This window comes from Schistocerca nitens, chromosome 1 (assembly GCF_023898315.1).
Source record: "Schistocerca nitens isolate TAMUIC-IGC-003100 chromosome 1, iqSchNite1.1, whole genome shotgun sequence".
In the NCBI taxonomy this organism is placed as follows: domain Eukaryota; kingdom Metazoa; phylum Arthropoda; class Insecta; order Orthoptera; family Acrididae; genus Schistocerca; species Schistocerca nitens.
This window is the reverse complement of record NC_064614.1, coordinates 434,437,389-434,464,151: the sequence shown is the minus strand read 5'-3', so window position 1 is coordinate 434,464,151 and position 26,763 is coordinate 434,437,389. Positions and strand designations below refer to the sequence as shown.

General features: G+C 44.6%; 1 protein-coding gene across 1 annotated transcript in view; it reads right to left on the bottom strand.

Moving 5' to 3' along the window:
• Positions 1-26,763, bottom strand: part of LOC126252507 (probable G-protein coupled receptor Mth-like 1) — a 220,118-nt gene that overhangs the window by 94,612 nt on the left and 98,743 nt on the right. Inside the window, exon 3 of the mRNA XM_049953437.1 lies at positions 15,639-15,824. Within this exon, the coding sequence (XP_049809394.1) occupies positions 15,639-15,824 (186 nt within the window). The remainder of the gene's footprint in view (positions 1-15,638; positions 15,825-26,763) is intronic.

Below are 26,763 nucleotides of genomic sequence, written 5' to 3'. Positions count from 1 at the left end.
GAAAAACTTAAGTTGTCAGCTTTAAATAAATATTACATGATGGAGGTAATTTCAGGGTATGTCTATGACTATCGTAGGTATCATTCCTAGAATTTTGGAGCGTATTTCTTAAACGTTACAAATCTGTCAACTTTGGCACTCGCAACCAGGCTGTTCATTTTTTAGATAATGAGTCCTGCTGTATTTTATGGAAAGAAGAGGAGTGTTGATGCTTGTGAGGCTGGAGGAGAGAGTGATGGCTGTTGCGTGATTGCCTCCTCTAGCGATACTACTAAGGCGAACCGACTGGATAAGAAGGCTAAAGAAAGGCTTGAAGGTGACTGTCCACAAATATTCTTCTTTACAATGAGTTTATGGAAAGAGTGCATCTTTTAATTTCACTAATTTCATTATACAGAATCGACATCAGATCGAAGACGTACTACCGTCGGCTACTTTTTTTCACTTCCGTGACTGTAAATTCATGGTTATTGAACAGGGACTATGACTGTCTTGGTGTACCGAAAAATAAGCGGAGGCCACTTTCTCAGTTTAGAGCTGAAGTAGTCGGAGTTGCGCATAAAGTGAACATGGGCGTAAGTGGGAGAAAGAGTGGAGGACCTACCGCATGCGTAGATACCGCATATGCAAAGAAATAGGGCATGCATCAAAGCCGATTACCCAAAAGGTTGCTCGACAGGACAATGTTGGACACTGGCCGATTGTGTCTGCGAAGACGGGTAGATTCCAAATTCTAAGCTGCAAAGTAATTCTATCAGTTACCTGCCAGATATGTAACGTTAATTTGCGCATTGGGTAGAAAAGATACTGTTTTCTGGAGTTTCATAAAGGATAGTATCTTTGAGAAACAATAGTTGCAAATTGTTAAATATTTTCATATCTCAGAAAATATATACATTATTCACAAAACAAAATTCAATTTATCTTTACCCTTAAAGGCCTAAAGTAACAAATATATGTCCGCTGCCCGTGGTCTCGCGGTAGCGTTCTCGCTTTCCGAGCACGGGGTCCCGGGTTCGATTCCCGGCGGGGTCAGGTATTTTTCCTGCCTCGAGATGACTGGGTGTTGTTGCGTCGTCTTCATCATCATCATTCATCCCCATCACGGTCGGAGGAAGGCAATGGCAAACCACCTCCACTAGGACCCTGCCTGGTAAAGCGGTGCAGGTCTCCCGCATCGCTCCCCTACGCTCTGTAAAGAAGCATGGGACTTCATTTCCATTTCCAACAAATATATAATGCTACAAACTGTGAACTATGAAGCCAAATTCCATATTTCTAGATTTCCGGAAAGCATTTGACATCATGCCGCACTGCAGATTGTTAACGAAGGTACGAGCATATGGAATAGGTTTCCAGATACGTGAGTGGCTCGAAGACTTCTTAAGTAGTACGATACAGTATGTTGTCCTCTCCGGCAAGTGTTCGTCAGAGACAAGGGTATCATCAGGAGTGCCCCAGTGAAGTGCGATAGGATCGTTATTATTTTCCATCTACATAAATGACCAGGCCGACAGGATAGGCACAAATCTGCGGTTGTTTCTAGAAAGATTTAAGTTAATGCGGATGTGTAGGAAAACAGCTGTTCCGATACAGCATTAGTAGTGTCCTGTTTGACAAAATCAAGCTGTTTAAATATCTGGCAGCAACGTTGCAAAGCGATACGAAATAGAACAAGCATGTGAAGCTTGTGGTAGGGAAGGCGAATGGCCGACTTTGGTTTATTGGGAGAATTTTCGGAAAGTGTGGTTCATCTGTAAAAGAGACTGCAGATAGGAAGTTAGTGCGACCTGTTCTCGAGTACTGTTTGAGTGCTTGGGATCCATGACAGGTAGGATTAAAGGTAAACATCGAAGCAATCCTAAGGCGGACTGCTAGAGTTGTTACCGGTAGGTTAGAACAACACGTAAGTGTTACGGAGATGTTTCGGGAACTAACGGGAATCCCTGGAGGGAGGACTACGTTCGAGGAACACTATTAAGAAAATTTAGAGAATCGACATTTGATACTGACTGCGGAACGTATCTACTGCCGTGAACATACTTTTCGCGTAAGGACAACGAAGTGAAGACACGAGAAATTAGGGCTCATAACGAGGCTTATGGGCAGTCTTTCTCCTCGTTCTATTCGGGAGTTTAACTGGAAAATAAATCACTGGTAGTGGTACAGGGCATCTTACGCCACATACCGTACCGTGGCTTGCGGAGTATGTCTTCAGATGTAGATTTAAAACTTTGCGTTCAAAGAGACCGGTGGTTTTCCTAATCCATCCCCCCCTCCTTCACCATTTTACCTAAGAAACGATGTTAAGATACGCAGAATTAAAAACGCACATTAAGGTCAGAGATCATGTTGTCAGTTGGCCCCGCCGTCATATGTTATGGCAAATGACAGTATCTCTACAACTGACACTACCTCAGCTCAATTGGTGTCCCCGCTCAGATAAGGCGACTTTTTCGGCGGCAGTGAAGCGCTAGTTTCCTGGAGAAAACGTCTCGTACAGCATGGAGTCTCGACTGCACTGGTTCTAAATTAAGTGCAGCAGATATAAAATGTTGCGCGGAGGAACGGAAATAGACGCTGAGTCGCTCCGCGTAGGAAACGCGAGACGGACTAGTCTTAAATAATTCCAGTCTCGCCTCCTGCAATGTAATGGGCCGACGTGCTCCTCCGGTTCGGTTCACAGCAGAAAAGTGTGCGCAACCTACGAATGTTTACCCATGCAGTTGGCCGGTATTTGAACAGCTACTTCGCCAATGCTGTGTAATGTACCGTAAAAGGCTATGAGAGACGTCCGAGTAGAACTTCACGTTTTTCCTGTAGATAACCTTCTAATATGAGACCTGAGTTTCTCTTGGCGTGTACAATTTTCGAACAACTTACGGGAATTCAGCCAGGTAATATTTACAGTGACCGCCGATATTTCGGCGGGAGTACACCCCGCCATTTTCAAGGCACAAACTGCAACGGACAGGCTATGTATAAGTAAATTTAAAACCTCTGTTCTTGGAGTAACGCAGGAAAGATCACACACACACACACACACACATACACACTCACTGAACACTTGTGTCACCAAAGATGACCAAAACGTCAGTGGTAACGATAGTGAAAGACTACGAACTAACAGGGAGATAACATTGACTATGTCCCTCTGTTTTTCGACAAGAGAGAGAGTGCAGGATTCCAAGCAGAGCTTAAACAAAAACCTCTGTCCCTGTTTACAAGGTTGCTCGCTACTTTAATCTCAACAGCTTCCTTAATAACATTGTTCCAACAGCTGGACGTGCATGCCAATATCTCGGTATTGTTATATAACATAGGGTGACCAGTAGCCAAACAATGTTCTGCAATAGCAGATCTACTTGGCTGCCGTTTATTCCCAGTACATCGGTCCTCCGTTGTCTCCTGTGATTGCCAATTTGTTTATGGAAGACTTCGAGGAACGTGAATTGGAGTCGGCGCCTTTGAAACCCGCCTGTTTCTTCAGATATGTTGATGATACTTTTGTTGTTTGTCCTCATGGTATGGCGAATTTGAATGCCTTTTTAGAGCATCTGAACTCGGTCCAGCCGAACTTTCGTTTTAAGATGGAGGTGGAAGAGGATGGTTGCCTTCCCATTCTTGACGTTTTGGTTAGGAGGAAGGTTGATCAATCATTGGGACATACTGTTTACCGGAAACGTACTCACACTGACTTATATTAACAGGTTGATAATTGTCACCATCCGGCTCAGCGTGAAGTGGTACTTCGTCCCTTGGGACACAGGGCACATGTCATTTCAGACACTGAGACTTTGCCAACTAAGCTGGCCCATATTGAAGCTACATTTAGTCAGAAAGACAGATTGAACGTGTGTTGTGCTGTCGACCAACTGTGCATCGGGCGACTGATGATAATACTGAGTCGACACCTAAGTCTACTGCCTTTTTTGCCTTACGCAGGAAGCACTTCCAACAAGATCGGTCGTATTTTACGAAAATACAATATGAAATGAGTTTTACGACTTCCATCTACAGTTAGAGTGCTTTTGGGTTCTGTTAAGGATGATCTCGGTTTGCATAAGGCGGGTGTATATTGCATTCCTTGTGGCATGGTATACATTGGTCAGACTATCAGGACAGTGGAGGACCGATGTACTGAGCATAAACGACACACACGATTACAGCAGCCAAGCAGATCTGCTGTTGCCGAGCATTGTTTGGATACTTGTCACCCTATGAAATATAGCAATACCGAGATATTGGCATGCGCGTCCAGCTTTTGGGACAGTGTTATTAAGGAAGCTGTTTCGAGATTAAATTAGCGAGCAACCTTATAAACAGGGATGGAGGTTTTTGTTTAAACTCTGCTTGGAATCCTGCTCTCTCCCTTGTCAAAAAAGAGAGGGGCAGAGTCAATGTTACCTCACCTGCTAGTTCGTAGTCTTTCACTATCGATACCTCTCACGTTGGTGATCTTTGGTGGCACTAGTGTTCAGTGTGTGTGTTTGTGTGTGTGTGTGTGTGTGTGTGTGTGTGTGTGTGTGTGTCTGTTATCTTTCCTGTATTACTCCAAGAACCGAGGTTTTAAAATATTCTTGTACATAGTCTGTCCATCGTAATGGTTCAAAAGGCTCTGAGCACTATGGGATTTAACTTCTGAGGTCATCAGTCCCCTAGAACTTGGAAGTATTTAAACCTAACTAACCTAAGGACATCACACACATCCATGTCCGAGGCAGGATTCTAACCTGCGATCGTAGCGGTCGCGCGGTTCCAGACTGTAGCGCCTAGAACCGCTCGGCCACTCCGGCCGGCTGTCCATCGTAATTTGTGCCTTGAAAATGGCGGTGTGTACTCCCACCGAAATATCAGCAGTCGCTGTAAATATTACCTGACTGAGTTCCCGTAGGTTGTTTGAAAATCTCCTGATGTTTCGGTACCTAGAGTTCGTACTGAAGCTCAGTGTGAGGTTAGTGAGGTTAGTGAGGTCATTTACACTGTATGTTATTGTGTACATTCCATTACAGAACCGCCCTGTTAATCGCTTTGAATGTTTCAAACAGCAAGAGATTCAGTTTCAAATCTAGTTTTATGTACTTATCACACACCGCACTTCATATTTTTCACAGAACGTTTCCAAGCGTTTTCTGCCTATATCTTGAAGTCAATGAGACTTTGAATACAAAGGAACATCTAAAGATAGCCGCACAGTGGTCGTCTAACACTGACGAGTCGCCACCTTGAGACGTTTGCAGTTCATAATGGACTGTTCCTCGACGATAAACTGAATTGCACTTATTGTCACTTGTGTCTCGTTAGCTCTACAGTTCTTTCTGATTCTCCTCTTCACAAGGGAATAATTTTTATCCTCCACTACTCTTTGCTGATGATGACTTGCGTCGACTTGTGTACACTAACACCAGACGATCCAGTATTTCTGGGACACTGGCAGCCTTTCACGCAGTTATTACAGCTGTGCTCCGAGCGTCTGCTCTCCGTTGAGTGTGTGAGTGGTCTGCCATTAGGCGTTTGTCTTTGACCAAATGCACACATGCCTGACACAATTTACAGCGTGTTTTGCTACAAGCCACTTTTCTTCACTGCAGTACGAAACAGTCGCAGGACACTAATGATCCCTTTTATCGCACTGCAAACGTGATGTGGTCTATAGAAATGTTTAACATTGTAGGATATACCAGATGCTGTCCCCTCTGATGTTATTGAGACAATAGATGAGGTACTTCTTATAGTGAGAGGTAAGCACGAGGTAAATTGGGTGCAAAAGCAAAGTCTTGAGTTTGTCGGTTACCAGTAGCTCTTTTTGTGTTTTTCTTTTCGATCATACGAATACCTATTTCTGATCCAGCTTCTGGTTTTTCGAAATTTGTTTCATTCGATTAGAATGTGTTGTTTTCCGACCTATTCAGCATGTTGCTCCAGTTTTCTTTCTTCGTTTTCTCAAACTGGAATTCTGAACTCCCTATCTTTCCAGAATTTCGTGATCTTCGACTTTTATCTTTTGTACATCCTATCTGATTTTTTGCTGCCATTTACAACGGGGAACTTTTTCTGCTTGATATGTTCCAAAACTGGAGTAGTCAGCTTTCATCAGTCTGATCCGATGTCCATAAAACAGCATTCTGCGTTTCTTAATTACAGTCAGCTGTGCAAATCTTTGTTACTGTAGTTTTGCTCATATTTTCAACATTCCAGCTGACGCAAGTCATGGCAGTGAAGTGGGACATACGAGTCAATCGTTGGACGCAATCAGGGCAGCATAATGAGCCGATGTGGAGACGTAGCAGACTTGGAGAAGAGAGACATCAAATGTGGACAGGTTCATAACCACCCGGTTTGTTAGTGTACGAACTCAGGTTCTTCAGGTGCCTACGAAATGCGGTCTATCACTCGCAGCTATGTAGCATGGTTGTCGTCATGAGAAGATCCAAACGCACATAAACCGGAGAAGAGTTTCACGCCTTCTCATTGCCTATCGATCTCAAACACGACAGAAATTACTGGTGTCATTTAATTCAAGTCACTCTCAACCACTCTTCGAGCGAACACTGAAATGCGAACAGCATGCATTGGGCATATACGATCGTGTTCCTCACAAAATGCTATTTCTCACTTTGATGCATAAAGGTGCGCGTCTTCAGTGGGCCAAACACACAAACCGCATAGTGACCGACTGGAGGAGCGTAGTGTGGACCGACGAGTCGCGATTTTGCCTGTTTTGCAGACGATGGAAGGTGTCGAATGCATCGACAGCCTATTAAGGCGTTTAACCTTTATCGTGTGGATGGTCTAATTCGTGTCGGGGTTGGTTGCGTGATGTTTTGGATTTTCGCTTGTACCTTGACTTGGGCCTACTTATTCAGGTTACCCTGTACATGGATGCATTGAGAGGTTTATATGGGCGCACGACGGCAAGGTCTTCAGCGCCCGCTCGAAAACAGTCTGAGACAGATGTCAAGAAGATAACCAGAACAGGAAGATAAAACAGAACGTAAAACACAGGTAACAAAGATTGGAAAACTATGTGCGTACCCACATTGAAGCATGGGACGAAGCATGGCGTCAGCAGTAAAACATGGATACCACAGGAGGAAAGTGGTAGAAGGCGCTAATACAATATAGCAGATGGAACTGGCTGGCTGACCGCAGGGAAAAAAGGGAGGAGCCAGCCACTCTGCAATACACTAAAACCTCCAGCCTAAAAGTTTAGGCCAAAGCACAGACACATCACAGAACTTTAAAATCCTAGTTACACTCGTCTCATCATCAGCTAAAATAGAGGGCAGATCACCACCAATTTTTGCTTCTACCCTTGCATCACGGTATAAAACACATTCCGTTAAAATATGGGGACAGAGATGTGCAAACCACAAGCATCGCAAAACGGGGGAGCCTCCCGCCGTAATAGAAAGCTATGTGTGAGCGGACAGTGCCCAATCCGAAGGCGCGTGAGGGTCACTTGCTCCCGCCTGAGCAACTGGCAGGAGGAACGCCACGGCCGAGTTGTTGTTGACTTCACCAACCGCAGCTTATTGGCCGTCACCGCCAGCCATTCTTCCTCCCACAACTGCATGCACTTCTTTTGAAGTGCAGAAATGACAGACTGCGAGGGAATATGACACATCCTGTTCTCTGCAGGCCTCCTTAGCAGCCCGATCGACCTGTCCATTGCCCCATATTCCGATATGACCTGGCACCCAGCAGAATGACACCTGCTTATCCCGCCGTTGGAGAAAGTACAGCTGGTCATATATCAGCTGGACCAACTCCTCAGCTGGTTACAGATTCTGCAACGATTGTAAGGCACTAAGGGAATCGGAGCAGATCAGAAACCGACTGCCCCGAATACTATTCATTTTCTCCAGTGCCTTCAGGATCGCGTGCATCTCCGCTGCGAAAACGGTATATTCATCAGGCAGGCGAATCCTGGTGACACGATCAGGGAAAACCACAGAAAAGCCAAGGAAATTCCCTTGTTTGGAGCCATCAATGTAAACGACGGTAAAACAGTGATGCATATCTAAATTGTTAAGAAACAGAGATTGGAACGTAAAATCTGGCGTACTATCTTTCTTAAAATTAGTCAAATCTAAAATAAGTTTGGGTCTCTGGAGGAGCCAAGGTGGAAATCCTCGACGTAAAACATTAAGACCAGCCATATCGCTTTCAGAAAGGGAGCCGGCTGCTGTAGCCGAGCGTTTCTAGGCGCTTCAGTCCGGAACCGCGCTGCTGCTACGGTCGCAGGTTCGAATCCTGCCTCGGGAATGGATGTGTGTGATGTCTTTAGGTTAGTTAGGTTTAAGTAGTTCTAAGTCTAGGGGGCTGATGACCTCCGATGTTAAGTCCCTTAGTGCTTAGAGCCATTCGAACCATTCAGAAAGGGAATTCTGTACGCGAATCCTATAGGGCCTCGTTACTCGTTGCCGGCTATGAAAAACCCGTGCCAGAGGAAGCTGAGCAACGTTATGGCATGCAGGTGCGTACGGTGTGGACACAGTTTTATACGCCTGGTGCATCGTAAGTAACCGTCGCCGCCTATGAAGCGGCGGTTCACCAGCCTCTGCACAGAGGTGTGGTATGGGGCTAATTCTGAATGCCCCAGTGGCCGACCTAATCCATTCATGGTGCACAAATTCCAACATCTTTAAATAAGGCCTCGCAGACCCATACACCGTGCGCCCATAATCGAGCCGAGATCGCACAAATGCCCTGTAAAACTGGAACAGACAAGGCCTGTCTGCTCTCCATACCCTGTACAAGAACTGGGATGTTTATGTCAACAAAATGGTTCAAATGGCTCTGAGCACTATGCGACTTAACTTCTGAGGTCATCAGTCGCCTAGAACTTAGAACAAATTAAACCTAACTAACCTAAGGACATCACACACATCCATGCCCGAGGCAGGATTCGAACCTGCGACCGTAGCGGTCACGCGGTTCCAGACCGAAGCGCCTTTAACCGCACGGCCACACCGGCCGGCTTTATGTCAACATTCTCGCCCTTTCTTTAAATGTTCCGGATGAGTATGCTGTGGACAATCCCATCTCAGGATGTTGATAACAGAGGTGTTTGCAGTGCTGCACGCATGCGTTCCTCGTTTGACTGACACACAGGCAGCCTATTGCACCTTTCCAGGCCCGCTTAATCATCCGGTCTTAATTTTGCAGAAAATGTCTGACTGTTTGCAACAGCGGGTGAAATGTAACAATCGGCATTCCCGTAATTTGAATGCCATATGGAAATCAAATGTGGCATGAGGGCCTTACCTAGATACTTCAAGCCTGAAGAAGTCTGTTGTATTTCTCCCTTCCCAAACTGAGGCCATTATCAAACCCAGAGGCGCTGTTACATTGGCTCAGCTTTTTGTGTCCTGGAGTTGACATCTATAGTAGCGCTCTTACACACAAAAAATGTTATACATGATCAATCCGGCTTGAATCGGAAGAAAAGTTTCAGATTTCAGTATAAAAACCGAGTCAAATTGCTGATAAATACGGAATATGGATATCGACCGATAAAACAACAGTGATGGCATTTCAAGGATTGGAACCCACAACAGCAGCAATTATTATAGATGAACAAATAATTGAACAATTAAGAGACTTTAAATATTTTTAATTTTCCCAAGTCAGATGATGTAGTACTAGAATTGGCAAGAATCGGACGTTTATTAAAACATAACGCACAGAAAGAAACAATTAAACTTTACAAAGCAATGGCGTTATCTTTACTTTTGTAAGGTAGCGAATGTTGGACATTAACATCTGATCGATTAAAACGAATCTAATCATCAGAGATGAAGTTCCTCTGCTTCGTAACAGGATATTCATTGTTGGACCTAAACTAACTAAACAACTAAAGTGGCAATAAAACATAAATAAACCGGCAAGAGGGTCGTTCGACATCCCTTAAAGACACGGCGAAAAAATTCTGAGACGCAACAGTCCTAAAGGCCTAATCCTTGACGACGATGATATCATTTATGTATAAATAAGTACATCAATTTCAACTAAATTTAGAAGAGGTGTGGCTTAGTACCAGAAGCTAATCATCAAGGAGCTAAGACACTCCGAATAAGCACCATGTTTGGTATTGGGGATGGACGCGTAAGTGTAACTCTAACATCAGGAACTATCTCAACCTAGTCAGGCAGTTAGCAGTTTCCCCCGCCTCCCAAGATCGATTTTTTTTAAGGAATCTAACTCCCACATATGAAACAGTTTCGTCTTATGAAAAGCTAGTTTTTCACGCATCTCAGCGTTTATGACGTTGTATCTTCTGAACAGTATGTCACACAATGATTTGATTGGGTAGTGTACGTGGATACCGTCTGCAAGATGTGTTGCAGCTGAAGACAGCACTAAATAAGTAATAAATTACAACGTGCTTGAGGAAAGAAATTTCTGTCTGTCGTTGCATTCTTACCCACTTTGTCTACCCGACCACTTCTCCTGTCTGACCCGGATTGTCATGTGCTACACGCTACAGTGTAGCTTTCCCTGAACATTTTTCCTCTTTGCTTGCAGCCCTACTGTATTCCCATGACAGGTCGGAGTTTACTGTGCATCTCCACTGAAACATCGACACGCTATCAGGAGTTTATATTACATTGGTATGGTGTCTTCTGTTGGAGACGACCGCTGTGGTCGAGCGGTTCTAGTCGCTTCAGACCGGAACAGCGCTGCTGCTACGGTCGCAGGTTCGACTCCTGCCTCGGATATGGATGTGTGTGTTGTCCTTAGGTTAGTTAGGTTTAAGTAGTTCTAAGTCTAGGGGACTGATGACCTCAGATGTTAAGTCCCATAGTGCTTAGAGCCATCTTCTTTTGGAAGTGCATGTCCGAAAGAACAGACGCAATACCAACACATAATAAAATTAAAATGTGACATCTGGTGCTGACATTTTACTGCATGAACACTGAAAATTTAATAAGCATCAAACTAGCTTGGTTTCGTGTGTGTGTGTGGGGAGGGGGGGGGGGGGTCGTCCGAGAAAAGACCTCGCCCGAGTAATGGCTGAAATTATATTTAACGTTAACTGAATGAATATGGTCTTCGTAATTTGCACACTGTGTGTTACATTATCTCAAGACATGTACACACTTCCTAACTAAAACTTGTCTTATTATATTACGCCTTTTTACCGAAGATTAGATCTCTTAATGAATTTAAAATTATTAAATTCCGTCAATAATTATATATAATACTGAAAATGACATATTTGTTGCCCTGGAAGCCATTAGAGAGGCAACTTGTTTTTAGCTCTGGGTGGCCGTTTTAGCTACTCAGTAACAGGGGACCTCTGGGCGGAATGGGGTCCTTAATGTTTAACAATTTTTGTAAAATAAACGAGCACAAGAAAAAACTTCCCAAAGGCATAAAAAGATCACCTCGTAGTACAACCTATCGCGCCTTATTTGAAAATCACTTAAAACTGTGTATTATGTGTTTTTTTAAATTTTTTAAAGAAATTCTCGCATACTTTCCATTCTGCCCCACCAACGGGTCAGAAGTGGAGAAGCTCATGTTTTCGTGAAATTATTACTTAAACGTTCAAATTGTTAGGAATATCATATTAAAACTATGACAAAGTTGTTTACTGAACAGTTTAGACTCAACAACGCGGAATCTTTAAAAAATCGTTGAGAATTAGTAAATATTTTAATGTAATTTTGAAAAATGTACCGTTATTTTAATGCTTAGTACCAAGTTACTGTTACTTTATTGAATTCCGTCGCTCACGGACCAGATGTATCTTATGCCTCACGAGTAGCAACGTAGAATGCCTAGTAATACACCCTATAGCCCAGACCTGCCCTGGTAGACACGTTTCTTTGTCAAATCTTGTATGGTACACCATTTCTTTCTTCTAGCTGATAGGCTAATCAGCTGACAATTAGATGTTTCATCGTTGGACTAAGAAGTCTGCCCTCCACGGACTTCAGGTGCTATATCAGCTTGTCTCTTTGTTCTGCAGTGAATACGTTCTTTAATTTCTCATCTGATTTGTCAACTCTCTAGCTGGGGCTATTTTTATTTACGAACGCATCTCTCCAATGTTCGTTTGGCTAAGTTAAACTCCTTTGATGCTTTTAATAGTCGAATTTTAGAAGATAAGACTGTCATTTCCATTTATTTAATATCCAATTTCTGAAGTAAGTTCACAACATTTGGAAAAGCAAGGAGGGAAAAACAGAAATGTGTAATTTCAAACCTAGTTAAATCGAAAAATGAATGGGGCATAATGGGACGCTATCCCATTCTGCCCCATTCCTTTCCACACCAAGAGCACATTTCAGGTTAATAAGTCTTATGAAACATCAAAACTGACGGATTTCAAAATGTTATGTAACTCACGTATAGTGAATGACATGGACTAAGATTACACATCATTTACAGGCGCACAATTAAGAGCGAACGGCTTATACTGCATTTAAATTCACCAAAGTTATAGAAACAGCTGGAAACGTGAAAGACAATCGTCCACTTACAAGTTACACTCCAAATGAAGTCAAAATGACTGCTGCACCTTTCCTTTCATTCAGAGGTACAGTTATATGCAAGAACAATAGCTTACAGCATTCTCAAATCTGTAAAATGCCCGCTATCCCGTTCTGCTCAAAGTTCCTCTACAGATGTGACTTAGCACAGGGTGTTTATAAACTAGCTACACGAAAGTAACATTTAATTGTGAACATGGTAAATAACTTACAGAAACGTTTGATACAGCACTGAGTGCAGTATATTTTCATGTTTTATTCCTTTCTAACACTGTTAGTTCCCGAAGTTACCGCTGGTTGGCATGCGCGAATGAGTTGTCCAACAGTCATCATGGAGTCGTGTAACCGTACAATCCAAATCCACTACTACAGTTCAGAGACAATTCAGGACTAAATAGCACAAGCCACCATCTCAACCAGCAATTCAGCAGGTTCGGCAGTAATACACTGCTGGCCACCGTAAATGCAACACCCTGAAGGAAGCATCCGAATCGAGTGAAATTTACGCCATGAGTTTGCAGCGATGAGATATACAACTGATTAGAATTTCAGCGCAGACGCACATCACGCGCGCCTGTGGCGCCACATCATTGCGCCATTTAAGGCTTGGTGATTTCGACGAGTGTACGTTCGGCACGTGTGTTTACCTTGTGGTTGTTTCACAAGACGATCAGTTATGCCTCGTAGACAACAGCGAACATCTTTTGATCAAGTATCCGAGATCGACAGAGGAAGGATAGTGGCTTACCGAGATTGTGGATTATCATACAGAGAAATCGCTAGTCGTGTTGGACGAAACCAAACAACTGTAATGCGGATATGTGACCGTTGGATGCAGGAGGGCACGACGTGGTCGATCGCATTCACCTCGGTGCACCACTGCACGTGCTGATAGGCAAATTGTGCGCATGGCAGTGACGGATCGCTCAATGACATCCCGAACCATAGCACAGCACATTGCGTCTGTAACGCATCATCCAGTGTCTGCGGGTACCATTCGACGCCGTTTACAACAGAGTGGTCTGTCCGCAAGACGTCCATTGCTTCGTCTACCATTGACGCAGAACCACAGACGTCTCCGTCGCCAATGGTGTGATCACAGATGGATGTGGACGGCAGAATGGAATGACGTTGTCTTTACTGACGAGGCACGCTTCTGTCTGCAGCACCACGATGGTCGGATTCGAGTGTGGAGACACCGTGGAGAGAGGATGCTGGACAGCTGCATTATGCACCGCCACACTGGTCTTGCACCGGGTATTACGGTATGGGGCGGTATTGGATATTACTCTCGCACGCCTCTAGTACGCATTGCCGGTACTTTAAATAGCCGGCGCTACATATCCGAGGTGCTGGAGCCAGTTGTCCTTCCTTACCTTCAGGGCTCGGCCACAGCCTTATTTCAACAGGATAATGCGTGACCACACGTGGCACGCATTGTCCAAAGGTTCTTCGTCAATAACCAGATTGAATTGCTTCCCTGGCCGACTCGCTCTCCGGATCTTTCGCCGATAGAAAACATGTGGTCCATGGTTGCTCAACGAGTGACCCAGATTAAATCCCCAGCTGCCACACCAGACGATCTTTGGCAACGTGTGGAAGCTGCTTGGGCTGCTGTACCCCAGGAACACATCCAACGTCTCTTTGACTCAATGCCGAGACGTGTGGCAGCGGTGATCTCCCACAATGGCGGCTACTCTGGCTACTGATTCTGGCAGGAACCACATGTCACAGACGTTTGTAAACGTAATCATTTGATACTTGGTCAACATGTTATCTACGAAATAAATTTTGTTGTGATACCTCTTGTCTTTCTTGGTGTTGCATTTACGGTGGCCAGCAGTGTACATTCGTAGTCCGGCTGAGTCAACGAGACGTGCGAACTTCGAACTAAATATGCCTAGTGTTACAGTGTGGAAGGTATTATGGAAACGTCGTTGGTTGATTTTAGGGGATGGCGCCAAACTGTGAGGCCATCGGTCCCATCGATGAGGGAAGAATGTGGAAGGAAATCGGCCTTTGAAAGGAAGCATACCGGAATTTGCCTGAAGCGATTTAGGGAAATCACGGAAACCCTAAATCAGGATGAACCGTCATCCTCGTGAGTGCGACTTGAGTGTGCTAACCACTGTGCTACCTCTCTCGGCTCGGAAAGGCCGCCATTCGAACCCTACAAACTGGAACTGTTGGAAGCTTGAAGAGAAAGTACAAAGAAGAACGAGCTGAGTTTTGTGTAGAAACGGTTAACAAAATGCAGATTGAAGATGATTTTCTTGATGTATATGTTTTCGGTGACGAAGCCCCCTTCCATACCTGGGGTAAGTGAATCGTCGTCAAATCACGTCACGTAATCGATCATGTACAGGACTCCCTAATGTAAACTTTTTTGCGCTGTAAGTTGTAACAAGATTTACGGTCCTTTTTTTGCCGAGTCAGTTGTGACTAACATATCGTATCTGGCTATCCTTGAACATTATGCAACGCGTCAATTACAACAGGATATGAGCAAAATTTATTTTCCAGCAAAATGGCGCGCCACCGCATCATCATCCTTAAGTTATTGCGTACCTCCGAAGGAATGTGCTGGCCAGAGACGGACGTTGTGGAACAATACCCTGGCCACCAGGTCCATCTGATTTAACCCCAACGGACTTCAGTATATGGTATTACATTAGAGACAGAGTGTTTGCTCCTCAGCATCTGGGAAACATAGACGAGCTGCGACAACGGATAACACAAGCAGTTTCCACCGTATATCAAGACTTGCTTCTTAGGGTGTGGCAGGAAATTTAATACAGATGGGACATTTGTCGTGTTACAAAAGGTAGCCATATTGAACATTTGTAAATGAAACTTGAAGATATACTGCATTCAGTGCTGTATCAAACATTTCTGTGAGTCACCTACCTTTATCGTAATTAAAGATTACTTTTGTAGAACTAATTTATAAACACCCAGTTTTCAAAAAGAAATTCTATTCAAATAAGACCCCCTTAGCAACACGTGGAGTGCGATGAAAGGGCTGGTTACTTGTAAAAATAGTACAAAACGGACCCCTGACGTTACTCTCTTTTCTCTGTGATACAAGACTGGGGTAAACACGTAACCGGGCACGCGAGGTGCCGGCGCACTCACCGAAGGCGATGCAGGCGCCGGTGGAGAAGCGGTGGCCGGCCAGCTGCGTGACGGAGAGGCTGAGGTAGGCGGCGGCCAGGCACAGCGCGTGGTTGGCCAGCGCCCGGCCGTGCAGGTCGCGCAACTGCGGGAAGCGCAGGTACACCCACGCCGTCGCCACCAGGAACGGCACCGACACCAGCAGGCCTGTGGGACACCGAGATGACTCCTTACGGCGAACGAAGAAACCTGACGGTAATAGCAGTGGGCTTGGTGAGGCTGTTTCGTGCATCTTCCACAACCCGTTAGCGTAATTTTGTATACGTCGCTGCGTCAAAGCCTCTGCTGCCGTAGTTTATAGATGTCTATTGTTTTCGTTCACGTAGCTTCGGTATCGCCAACAGCCTTACGCGCTTCGCAGTTGAGAGGTGGCAACATTGCCAATCGTCAGAGCTCTTCGTTCGTCGTAGGAGGTATACAGTATCTGGTTAAAAATATCCAGACATCTATTAATGTGATGTGAGTCCGCTTAACACTTTTGCGAATGCTAGAACTTCAATGAGTTGTCGGCGTCTGCAGGGATGGCAGCACATTATACCTCAATAGACAAAAGCGTTTCTGAAGAAGAGAAATTTGTTAACATCGAGTATAGATTTAAGTGTCAGGAAGTCGTTTCTGAAAGTATTTGTATGGAGTGTAGCCATGTATGGAACTGAAACATGGACGATAAATAGTTTGGACAAGAAGAGAATAGAAGCTTTCGAAATGTGATGCTACAGAAGAATGCTGAAGATTAGATGGGTAGATCACATAACTAATGAGGAGGTATTGAATAGAATTGGGGAGAAGAGGAGTTTGTGGGACAACTTGACTAGAAGAAGGGATCGGTTGGTAGCACATGTTCTGAGGCATCAAGGGATCACCAATTTAGTATTGGAGGGCAGCGTGGAGGGCAAAAATCGTAGAGGGAGACCAAGAGATGAATACACTTAGCAGATTCAGAAGGATGTAGGCTGCAGTATGTACTGGGAGATGAAGAAGCTTGCACAGGATAGAGTAGCATGGAGAGCTGCATCAAACCAGTGTCTGGACTGAAGACCACAACAACAACAGTCGAAACTGGGGAACATAATGGTGGTGTACGCTGAAGAAGGGAACGAAGTCGACGTCCTAACTAATCCAATTGGTGTCGGGACGAAACTCAAGGCAGATCAGACAATTTCAAGAATTATTACTGCCTGTGAACCATTCTCTCATAGATGCTGCCTTAGGAGGTGTGTGTTGTCATATTGATACAGCCAGTCCTTGTCTTCGAATAGTTTTTCTACTGCATGCCGCACACATTGCTTTAAAATGTGTTCGTATATTTCCGAATTTAGTATTTTCTTAAGCTCAATAAGGGGATCACATCCTAAACACGAAAAATACCCCCATACCGTGACACCACTTCCTCTGTACTTCACTGTCCGTCCCTGGTAGCTGAGTGGTCAGCGGGACGGAATGTCATACCTAACGGCCCAGGTTCGATTCCCGGATGGGTCGGAGATTTTCTCCGCTCAGAGGATGGGTGTCGTGTTGTCGTTATCATCATCATTTCATCCCCATCGACACGCAAGTCGCCGCAGTGGCTTCAACTCGAAAGACTTGCACCCGGCGAACGGTCTAACCGACGGGAGGTACTAGCCACATGGCATTTCCATTTGTACTTCACTTTTGGCACTACACATGGCGGCAGGTAATGTGCTCCACGCGTTCACCAAAGCAAACTCTTCCACCGGATTCTCCACAGAATATAGTGTGATTCACCATTCAGAATAACTTTTTTCTGCTCATCCACTGTCCACCAACTCCACTTTTTCTCTTCTCACCACCTCAAGCATCACTCAGTACTGATTACAGAACTGTGTGGATAATAATGACCTGTTCGACCATTGGACCTTATTTTTTGTGAGTCTCTACGTACAGTCATCGAGGTAGGTGGACTGCTTGTAGCACTTCGGAACTTACCAGTGATTGCATGTGACTTTTTACAACCACTCTCTGCAAAGCTCGACGTCCCTGTTCGTCAGTACATGAGCTCTTCCTGCTTTGGTTTAGCTGAGTTTGTTTTTTCGAGATTCCAGTTCAGAATCACAACACCAACAGTCCATTTGGGTGTCTTTAAAAGCGTTAGATTGTCAGTGATGGATTTGTTACCCAGGTGACACACAATGTCTAGTCAACGTTCGAAGTCACTGAGTTCTCTGACCGACCCATTCTGCTTTTACTGCCTCTCTGCTATCAACACAATACTCCCTCCTCCTCGCCGGCCGGTGTGGCCGTGCGGTTCTAAGCGCGTCAGTTTGGAACCGCGTGACCGCTACGGTCGCAGGTTCGAATCCTGCCTCGGACATGGATGTGTGTGATGTCCTTAGGTTAGTTAGGTTTAAGTAGTTCTAAGTTCTAGGGGACTGATGACCTCAGTAGTTGAGTCCCATAGTCCTCAGAGCCATTTGAACTCCCTCCTCCTCTTACACTGGCAGGCCCGTCTTTCGTCGGATCTACTGTTCGATTCAGCATTACGTAGTTGTGCCCGGAAGCATTTTTAACGAGATATTATAAAGGATGTGGAGGTCGGAGCCCGGGCAATGGATATTTTTCCCGTGAGGGCGTTGTTTGTCACTGGCGAAAACAATGATTAACAACAACGGAAATTGGGAGAAGAAGTATCGGGGGAGGGAGTTGTAGTAGTGGTGCTAGTGGTGGCAGTGGCAGTGGTAATAAAAGCTATATTATTCATTAAAAGCTTTGCTTGGTGGCATTCTAAGCCAACGTAAGATTTTCACATTGGAATTCGTAAACTTTGATCACTAGAATTCGACTGCGAGAATGTGTTGCAAGAACTAAAAAAAACTGCTCTTGTCTAGAAAGCGCGTCGCATTGGATGAGCTACAACTACTTATAATTGCTAAGTTGGGCCTGGTGTAATGCGCTCTCTTCTTTTAAAAAATGCAAAGCATAGTTGGTTCATAACATATTTGACAAGTAAAAATGATAACTAATATTTTGGCATGGACTTTCGATGTGCGCAATGAATTGATAAATTATAACATAAAAAGTTATTAGTTCCCTGATTGGATAAGTTCTGTATTGAAAAATCCTCGCCGGCCGCGGTGGCCGTGCGGTTCTCGCGCTGCAGTCCGGAACCGCGGGGCTGCTACGGTCGCAGGTTCGAATCCTGCCTCGGGCATGGATGTGTGTGATGTCCTTAGGTTAGTTACGTTTAAGTAGTTCTAAGTTCTGGGGGACTGATGACCTAAGATGTTAAGTCCCATAGTGCTCAGAGCCATTTTTGAAAAATCCTCTTCCTTTGTTTTACGAACATCAATACACAATAAAATCGCAATTCTTGTGTGGACAAACTTAAATAGTCTTTAACATCAAATGTGATCTTTTCAGAAATACAACTCGTAAAAACGACAAATATTTAAATTAGGAATGGCTGCTTATCTTTCCCTGTGCTCAAGTTCAAAATGTTCAAATGTGTTTGAAATCATAAGGGACTTGACTGCTAAGGTCATCAGTCCCTAAGCTTACACACTACTTTACGTAAATTATCCTAAGGACAAACACACACACCCATGCCCGAGGGAGGACTCGAACCTCCGCCGGGACCAGCCGCACAGTCCATGACTGCGGCGCCTTAAACCGCTCGGTTAATCCCGCGCGGCTGTGCTCAAGTCTTTGGATGTCTGAACAAAGAACGCGTAACTACAGGCCGCCGCAATGAAGCATAAATTTTGAAATGAATTACCTCAAATTAATACCTCTTCTGTTACTAATGAAAACTGTAGTCTCAGTCTCTATCCTCATCTCAAATAACACTGATCTACAAAAAAGAATTTTTTTCTTTTTCTGAAAAAAAACCCATTGTGATCCTAGTTATACTTAGAGTGCTGAATTCAAAACTGTTTTTCGTTTTTTTCTGTCGGGGTAGTTTATGAGTAATCGCAATTTTATTTCGCTTTTCTGTTTCTGATATAGCGCAGCAAACATGAGGTGAAATTCGATAAACAAATTCACGTTTTTGTGATGTTGTAAGTTTATCACATTAAAGGAGGGTGAGATATAACATATAACGCAGTAATCTTTGTGTATACGCCTGTAGTATTTATTTGACATGAGAAATTACAGAAAATTGACAAAATAATGAGTCACTATAGTAATGGACATCACTTTTTTCCTCTTGTGAATCTTTCTACTCTCGAATGATATTCCAGCAATAATCTGCTAACACAGAAGGTACCCACTTCCCTTCAAAACGCCTTTCTATGGTTCATCCGATAAGTCAATACAACTCTTTGTGAAACAGTCCAGATGAGAGTTCATCATATGTATCTTCAAAGACATATTGCACCCCAGATCTTGGTATGCTTTCACAGAAGGTATCCACTTCCCTCCAAAACCTCAAAACGCCTTTCTATGGTTCATCCGATAAGTCAATACAACACTTTGTGAAATAGTCCAGATGAGAGTCCATCATATGTACCTTCAAACACATACTGCACCCCAGATCTTGGTATGCTTTGATCATGTCATTCACCATTGCTTTGTAGTTAGTAGCTCTTCTCCTTCCGAAATTTTCTGACACCATCTTTAAACAGTCCCATGCTGTCTTTTCCTTGTCAGTTAAATGTACTTCAAAATTTGCATATTTCTGCAGCTCCTTGATTTGTGGGTCCACAAATACACCTTCCTTTATTTTTGAAGCTGAAAGACAGGGGAATCTGGTAGCTACATATGCAAACCCACTGCCTGTTGGAACCATGGCCTTTAAGAATTGTTTTATTAGGTCAAGTTTGATGTGAAGCGATGGAAGTAGTATATCTTCAGGAGCTACCACACTTTCACGTTGTGCATTCATTTCGCCCGCTTTCCATCTCCGCCTAGGCCATTTCTCTTTCACGTAGTGACAATTTCTGTCTTGGCTATCCCACTCGCAAAGAAAACAGGCATACTTCGTGTAGACTTGTGGCATTTCCAGTACCATAGCAATTACTTCGAAATCTGCACACATTTTCCATTAGTATTCATTGTATTGTAATGAATTTAGCATCCTTTGTACGAATTCGTAATTCTCTTTGGTTAAGCTGGCGTAAGCTACTGGAACAGAGGGTATTTTATTTCCGTTATGGAGCTAAACACCCTTGAGACTTGTTTTCGACGCCATCTATGAAAAGTCTCCACTCATGTGAAATATAGGTGAAGTTCTGCACTTTCATTAGTCCAGCAACGTCATTGCAAAATGTCAGTGCTACATCAGTTGCAAAATAGGAAATAAAGGCATGCTCTCTGTGCCTGAACACACTAATTTTAGTACTTTGGTGGAGTAGATTATACTCTTGTAATCTTGAACCAAGCAGTTGCGCCTTTTGTTTACTTAGTTCGGATCACGTACTAAACCATTTAAATCTCCTCTTGTTATCATATGAATCGATGACTCACTTGTGCAGCGATATAAACGATCATCTGTGATTTCTTTTATACTGCTTACTTGCCGGCCGTTATGGATCAGCGGTACAAGGTGCTTCAGTCTGCGACCGCGCGACCGCTACAGTCGCAGGTTCGAATCCTGCCTCGGGCATGGATGTGTGTGATGTCCTTAGGTTAGTTAGGTTCAAGTAGTTCTAAGTTCTAGGGGACTGATGACTTCAGATGTTAAGTCCCATAGTGCTCAGAGCCATTTGAACCATTTTTTGCTGCTTACTTCACTGTCACTTTCCAGCACTGAATTAGTTTGCAGTAACATGTAGCACAACAGAAATAAGGTGCCCATTCTTTATCTCGGTCTCCTACCTCTACTCCAAAGTGATGTTTATATGCTTTCTTTTTGACTGCTGAAATTTTCTTCCTATTTCTGACAAAGGTGAATTTCCCACAGATATAGCAGGAGTTGTCTGGCTTGTCTTCAGTAGTACACTTGTATTACATATACTAGAGAGCTAGAGAAACGCTGATATGTAAAAACAAGCAGTCAATTTACCTTCAGCACCAGGCTAAATATCTTTAAACCCATGAACTTGTAAGTTCAACTATTCTCGGAAATATGACAGAGACGGTTACTTGTCAGCCAAAACACCCACTCGCTAAGATTGACACAAATTACGGCTAACACCACTGTTGTGAACTCGATGCACGTGCGTTTGGGAAGCCTGAAGGTTTACTGCAGAGACAGCGACCGGCTGTCGCCGTTCGAGTTAATGAGCTATTGCAGGTGGTCTTAATGACATAGGTGTGGCGGGGGATAACCCAATGAAGTCTGATTATTCGCACCTGCTTTTGAACAAGAAACTGTCACGTTCCATCGCTACTGGGTGCAGCAGCATACCCGTATTTCTCTATAACGTCCTTGTGTTTGCCACTAATTGTGGAGATTTATATATAAAGTACCCCTGACAACGATATTTTGTTTATACATTTGAATTTCCCATGGTAAACTGGTTTAGAAGCACTCATTTTAATATCAGAAATAGAACCCGTTCCTTGTCAAACAGTGTAATGAATCAGTAAATCAACATGTTCCGCTTCCACAGAACATAACTGGAACCGTACCACTCGGCCTTTGCCATACTACTACTGAGAAAACACCATTGCTGGCTACTGTCTGCTCATCTCACGATTAACAGTGCGCATCATCTCCCACGCTTCTTGCAAAGAGGTCGTCCAAATAAGCCTCGAGGCGACACAGCATCTCTGATGACCCTGTGCACTTACAGTTTCAAACAGTACAAAGGCAGATACGCGTTCATGGCATCCCAATACTAGAGGAATTCCCGTGGAATTATCTACAGCCTCCTGCCAGTAGCAGTAGTAATGCTTCAAGAAAAAGAGAATGGGTACTAGGGCACTAAAATGCAAGTGTACACAGTCTGAAAGGAAATCACGAGGAGATTCGGTTTCGACTGCACTGAGAACTTTTCATCATAGAGATACGCTTCCGTCATGTTTTCATCAATTATACAGAGCCACTCTCAGTTTGTCAAGTGAACCAAAGCAATGAAAGGAAGAAATATATTTTGCGTTGTTTTGTTTCATTGCAGCTTTGTACTGATCGACAACGGAACAAAAAAAAGGAACAGAGATGATATTGCAAGCAACGTTATTGCGGACTGTGTTGTTGCAAGCTTTGAAGTGTATGCTACAAGAAATTCATTGTGTATCTTTTACTTCATTGATCACAATGAACGATTCATGTGGCGATGAGAAAGAATATCTCTCACATAGTGGATGTTTATGTTAACAACGCACATCGACTTATTTGATGGCTTACTGCTCTCTAACAGAGATATGCTATACTGACGGAAAAAATCGCAAAAAATAACGTTGTTGTTGTTGTGGTCTTCAGTCCTGAGACTGGTTTGATGCAGCTCTCCATGCTACTCTATCCTGTGCAAGCTTCTTCATCTCCAAGTACCTACTGCAACCTACATCCTTCTGAATCTGCTTAGTCTATTCATCTCTTGGTCTCCCTCTACGGTTTATACAAAATTTATAGATGACAAATAGAATGCTTACCTTAACACACTTCTCTTGCTATTTGAGAGTTGCTTTCCATTAGAACGTTCTAAATGTGGTACTAACAGTAATAGACAGCCCAGGTGGCTGACTAGTGAGATAAGGATATCATGTAGAACAAAGTGGGAATTGACAAACTGCCTATTGGCTTCTGTCTCGGGTTCTTCGGCCGACGTTCATCTAATGATTTTTCTGACGTTTCGCCAGCACGAGTGGCTGGCATTGTCAAAGCTTCACCCTCCATTGCCGGTGGTGAACTGGAGCCGAGCTCGCGGGCGCAGACTATATGTACCTGGCGCGCCAACGTCCGAGGGCTTCTCCGCGGTCATTTCCGGTGCGGTTCTCCTCTTGCTACCTGCGACGGTCGTTCGCTGCAGTACGGGAAGCCAGGATCCGTTGACCTTAAGGCTTTCCTCTTTCTTGTTCAAACTGTTCGCGTGTTTTTGTATTTCTACAGCTTCTCTGAACAAGCGCGTGTGATAGTGGTTCTCTACAGCCAGAACTTCCGTGTCGGCGAATTTTATTACGTGGTCGGTCTCATTCAGTGCGTGTTCTGCCACGGCCGATTTCTCCACCTGCCCCAACCTGCAATGTCGCTTATGCTCCTTGATCCTGGTGTTAATGGATCGTCCAGTCATCCCGACATAAACTTTTCCGCATGTGCATGGTATGCGGTATATTCCCGACATTGAAAGTGGGTCTCTTTTCTCCTTCGCCGATCTAAGACACTCTTTGATCTTCCTTGTCGGTTTGAAGATCGTCTTTACGCCATGTTTGCGCAATATACGGCCGATTCTGTCCGTCACTCTGGGAATGTATGGCAGAAAGGCCGTACCCGACATTTCTTTTTCTGGTTCCTTACTTCGCCGAGTGTTTGGCTCAGTTACACTTCTAATATAATTTGTGGAGTACCCATTGCTCCTCAGGACTGTTTCCAGGTGTTGCATTTCTCGTTTGAGGTGTTGCGGCTCACATATTCGTCCTGCTCTCGTTGCGAGCGTACTAATCATGCCCCTTTTCTGGCTCGGGTGGTGGTTTGACAGTTTGTGCAGGTATCGGTCCGTGTGAGTCGGTTTTCGATACACGCTGTGTCCCAGGTTTTCGCCGTCCCTTGTGACCAGCACATCTAGAAATGGCAGTTTCTTGTCCTTTTCTACTTCCATGGTAAATGTTATGTTGGCATGGAGGCTGTTCAAGTGTCTTAGGAAGTCACCGAGCTGTTCTTCACCATGGCTCCACACCACGAAAGTATCATCGACGTACCTGTACCACACCTTAGGTTTGCAAGTGGCCGAGTCCAGTGCCTGTGCTTCGAATTGTTCCATGAAGAAGTTGGCCACCACTGGACTGAGAGGACTACCCATGGCGACGCCTTCCAGCTGTTCGTAGAAGTCGCCATTCCACGTGAAATAGCTCGTGGTGAGACATGCATGGAAGAGCTTTCTGATGTCTAGCGGGAAAATGGAACCGATGTGCTCCAGAGCGTCACTGAGTGGCACTTTCGTAAATAACGAAACAACATCAAAGCTGACCAGGATGTCGTTTGGTGCAAGTTTCAGTTTCTTCAGCTTCTCAATGAAATGTCCTGAGTCCTTAATGTATGTGTCGGTCTTCCCCACGTGTGGTTGGAGCAGAGAGGCCAAGTGTTTTGCCAGCTTATATGTCGGTGATCCAGGAGCGCTAACGATCGGTCTCAGTGGAACGTTGTTCTTATGGATCTTGGGTAATCCATACAGCCGAGGTGGTAGGGCTTCTGTGTTGCGCAGGTTTCTCTGTATGTCCGCCGGCAGAGAAGACGCCTTGATCAATCGAGGGGCATGATTAGTACGCTCGCAACGAGAGCAGGACGAATATGTGAGCCGCAACACCTCAAACGAGAAATGCAACACCTGGAAACAGTCCTGAGGAGCAATGGGTACTCCACAAATTATATTAGAAGTGTAACTGAGCCAAACACTCGGCGAAGTAAGGAACCAGAAAAAGAAATGTCGGGTACGGCCTTTCTGCCATACATTCCCAGAGTGACGGACAGAATCGGCCGTATATTGCGCAAACATGGCGTAAAGACGATCTTCAAACCGACAAGGAAGATCAAAGAGTGTCTTAGATCGGCGAAGGAGAAAAGAGACCCACTTTCAATGTCGGGAATATACCGCATACCATGCACATGCGGAAAAGTTTATGTCGGGATGACTGGACGATCCATTAACACCAGGATCAAGGAGCATAAGCGACATTGCAGGTTGGGGCAGGTGGAGAAATCGGCCGTGGCAGAACACGCACTGAATGAGACCGACCACGTAATAAAATTCGCCGACACGGAAGTTCTGGCTGTAGAGAAGCACTATCACACGCGCTTGTTCAGAGAAGCTGTAGAAATACAAAAACACGCGAACAGTTTGAACAAGAAAGAGGAAAGCCTTAAGGTAAACGGATCCTGGCTTCCCGTACTGCAGCGAACGACCGTCGCAGGTAGCAAGAGGAGAACCGCACCGGAAATGACCGCGGAGAAGCCCTCGGACGTTGGCGCGCCAGATACATATAGTCTGCGCCCGCGAGCTCGGCTCCAGTTCACCACCGGCAATGGAGGGTGAAGCTTTGACAATGCCAGCCACTCGTGCTGGCGAAACGTCAGAAAAATCATTAGATGAACGTCGGCCGAAGAACCCGAGACAGAAGCCAATAGGCAGTTTGTCAACAAGTGGCCACGAAAGCCTCAACAATTTTGTATTACGCCTCTACGGGGAGGAGATTTGCAGATTGTACCGACGCCTTGACCAACGACGGAAGAAGAAAGCGCGACTGATGTCCTCTCTCGCCTTTCTGTCACGGTGCCGAGATGAATGTGCTACACCGAAGTTCTTGAGATGCAAGCGCCTATTCACCACCGCCCAAGCACATCGTATCTACGACAGAATGGAACGAGCTTTTCTTCGTGAGCGAATACATACAACACGGAGAGACTTGGCAAGAACGGATCAGGAACTTCTGGACATTTTCTATCAACTAAGTAGCAGAATGCATCGAGACGACTGGGACAAGATCGACAGCATCACTCACAGGAGCATGCAGAACGAACTCGAGCGCTGCACCGAGCGACAGAAGAAAAAGTTTGAAAGATGCCGGAAGCAGACCGACAAGGCGACTCCCGACATGTCACACACAGTGGTCAACCTCACTGAACGACAATTGACCGAAGCGGAAGTGTCTGTTCTTCAAAAAGGAGGGAATTTCGCTATCATCCCGAGAACCATACCTATGGAGGACATCATTGCCAACACCGAAGCAGCCATTCGTGCCCTTCCTTGTGAAAGGGCAGAGGAAATACGCACGGAAACAGCCAGGATACTGCGCCGAGCAAAACCGCCAGCTTGCAACCTGAAGAAAGAAGAGGTACAAGCCATTAAGAATCTCAACGCCGACAAGAGTATATTGGTACTGCCTGCCGATAAGGGGAATGCGACCGTCGTAATGAAGACCGAAGATTATGAGCAAAAGATCCGAGACCTATTAGATCCGACGACGTACCGAAAACTAAGCGCAGATCCGACGCAACGTATCACACGGAATACGAATCGATTGATCAAGGCGT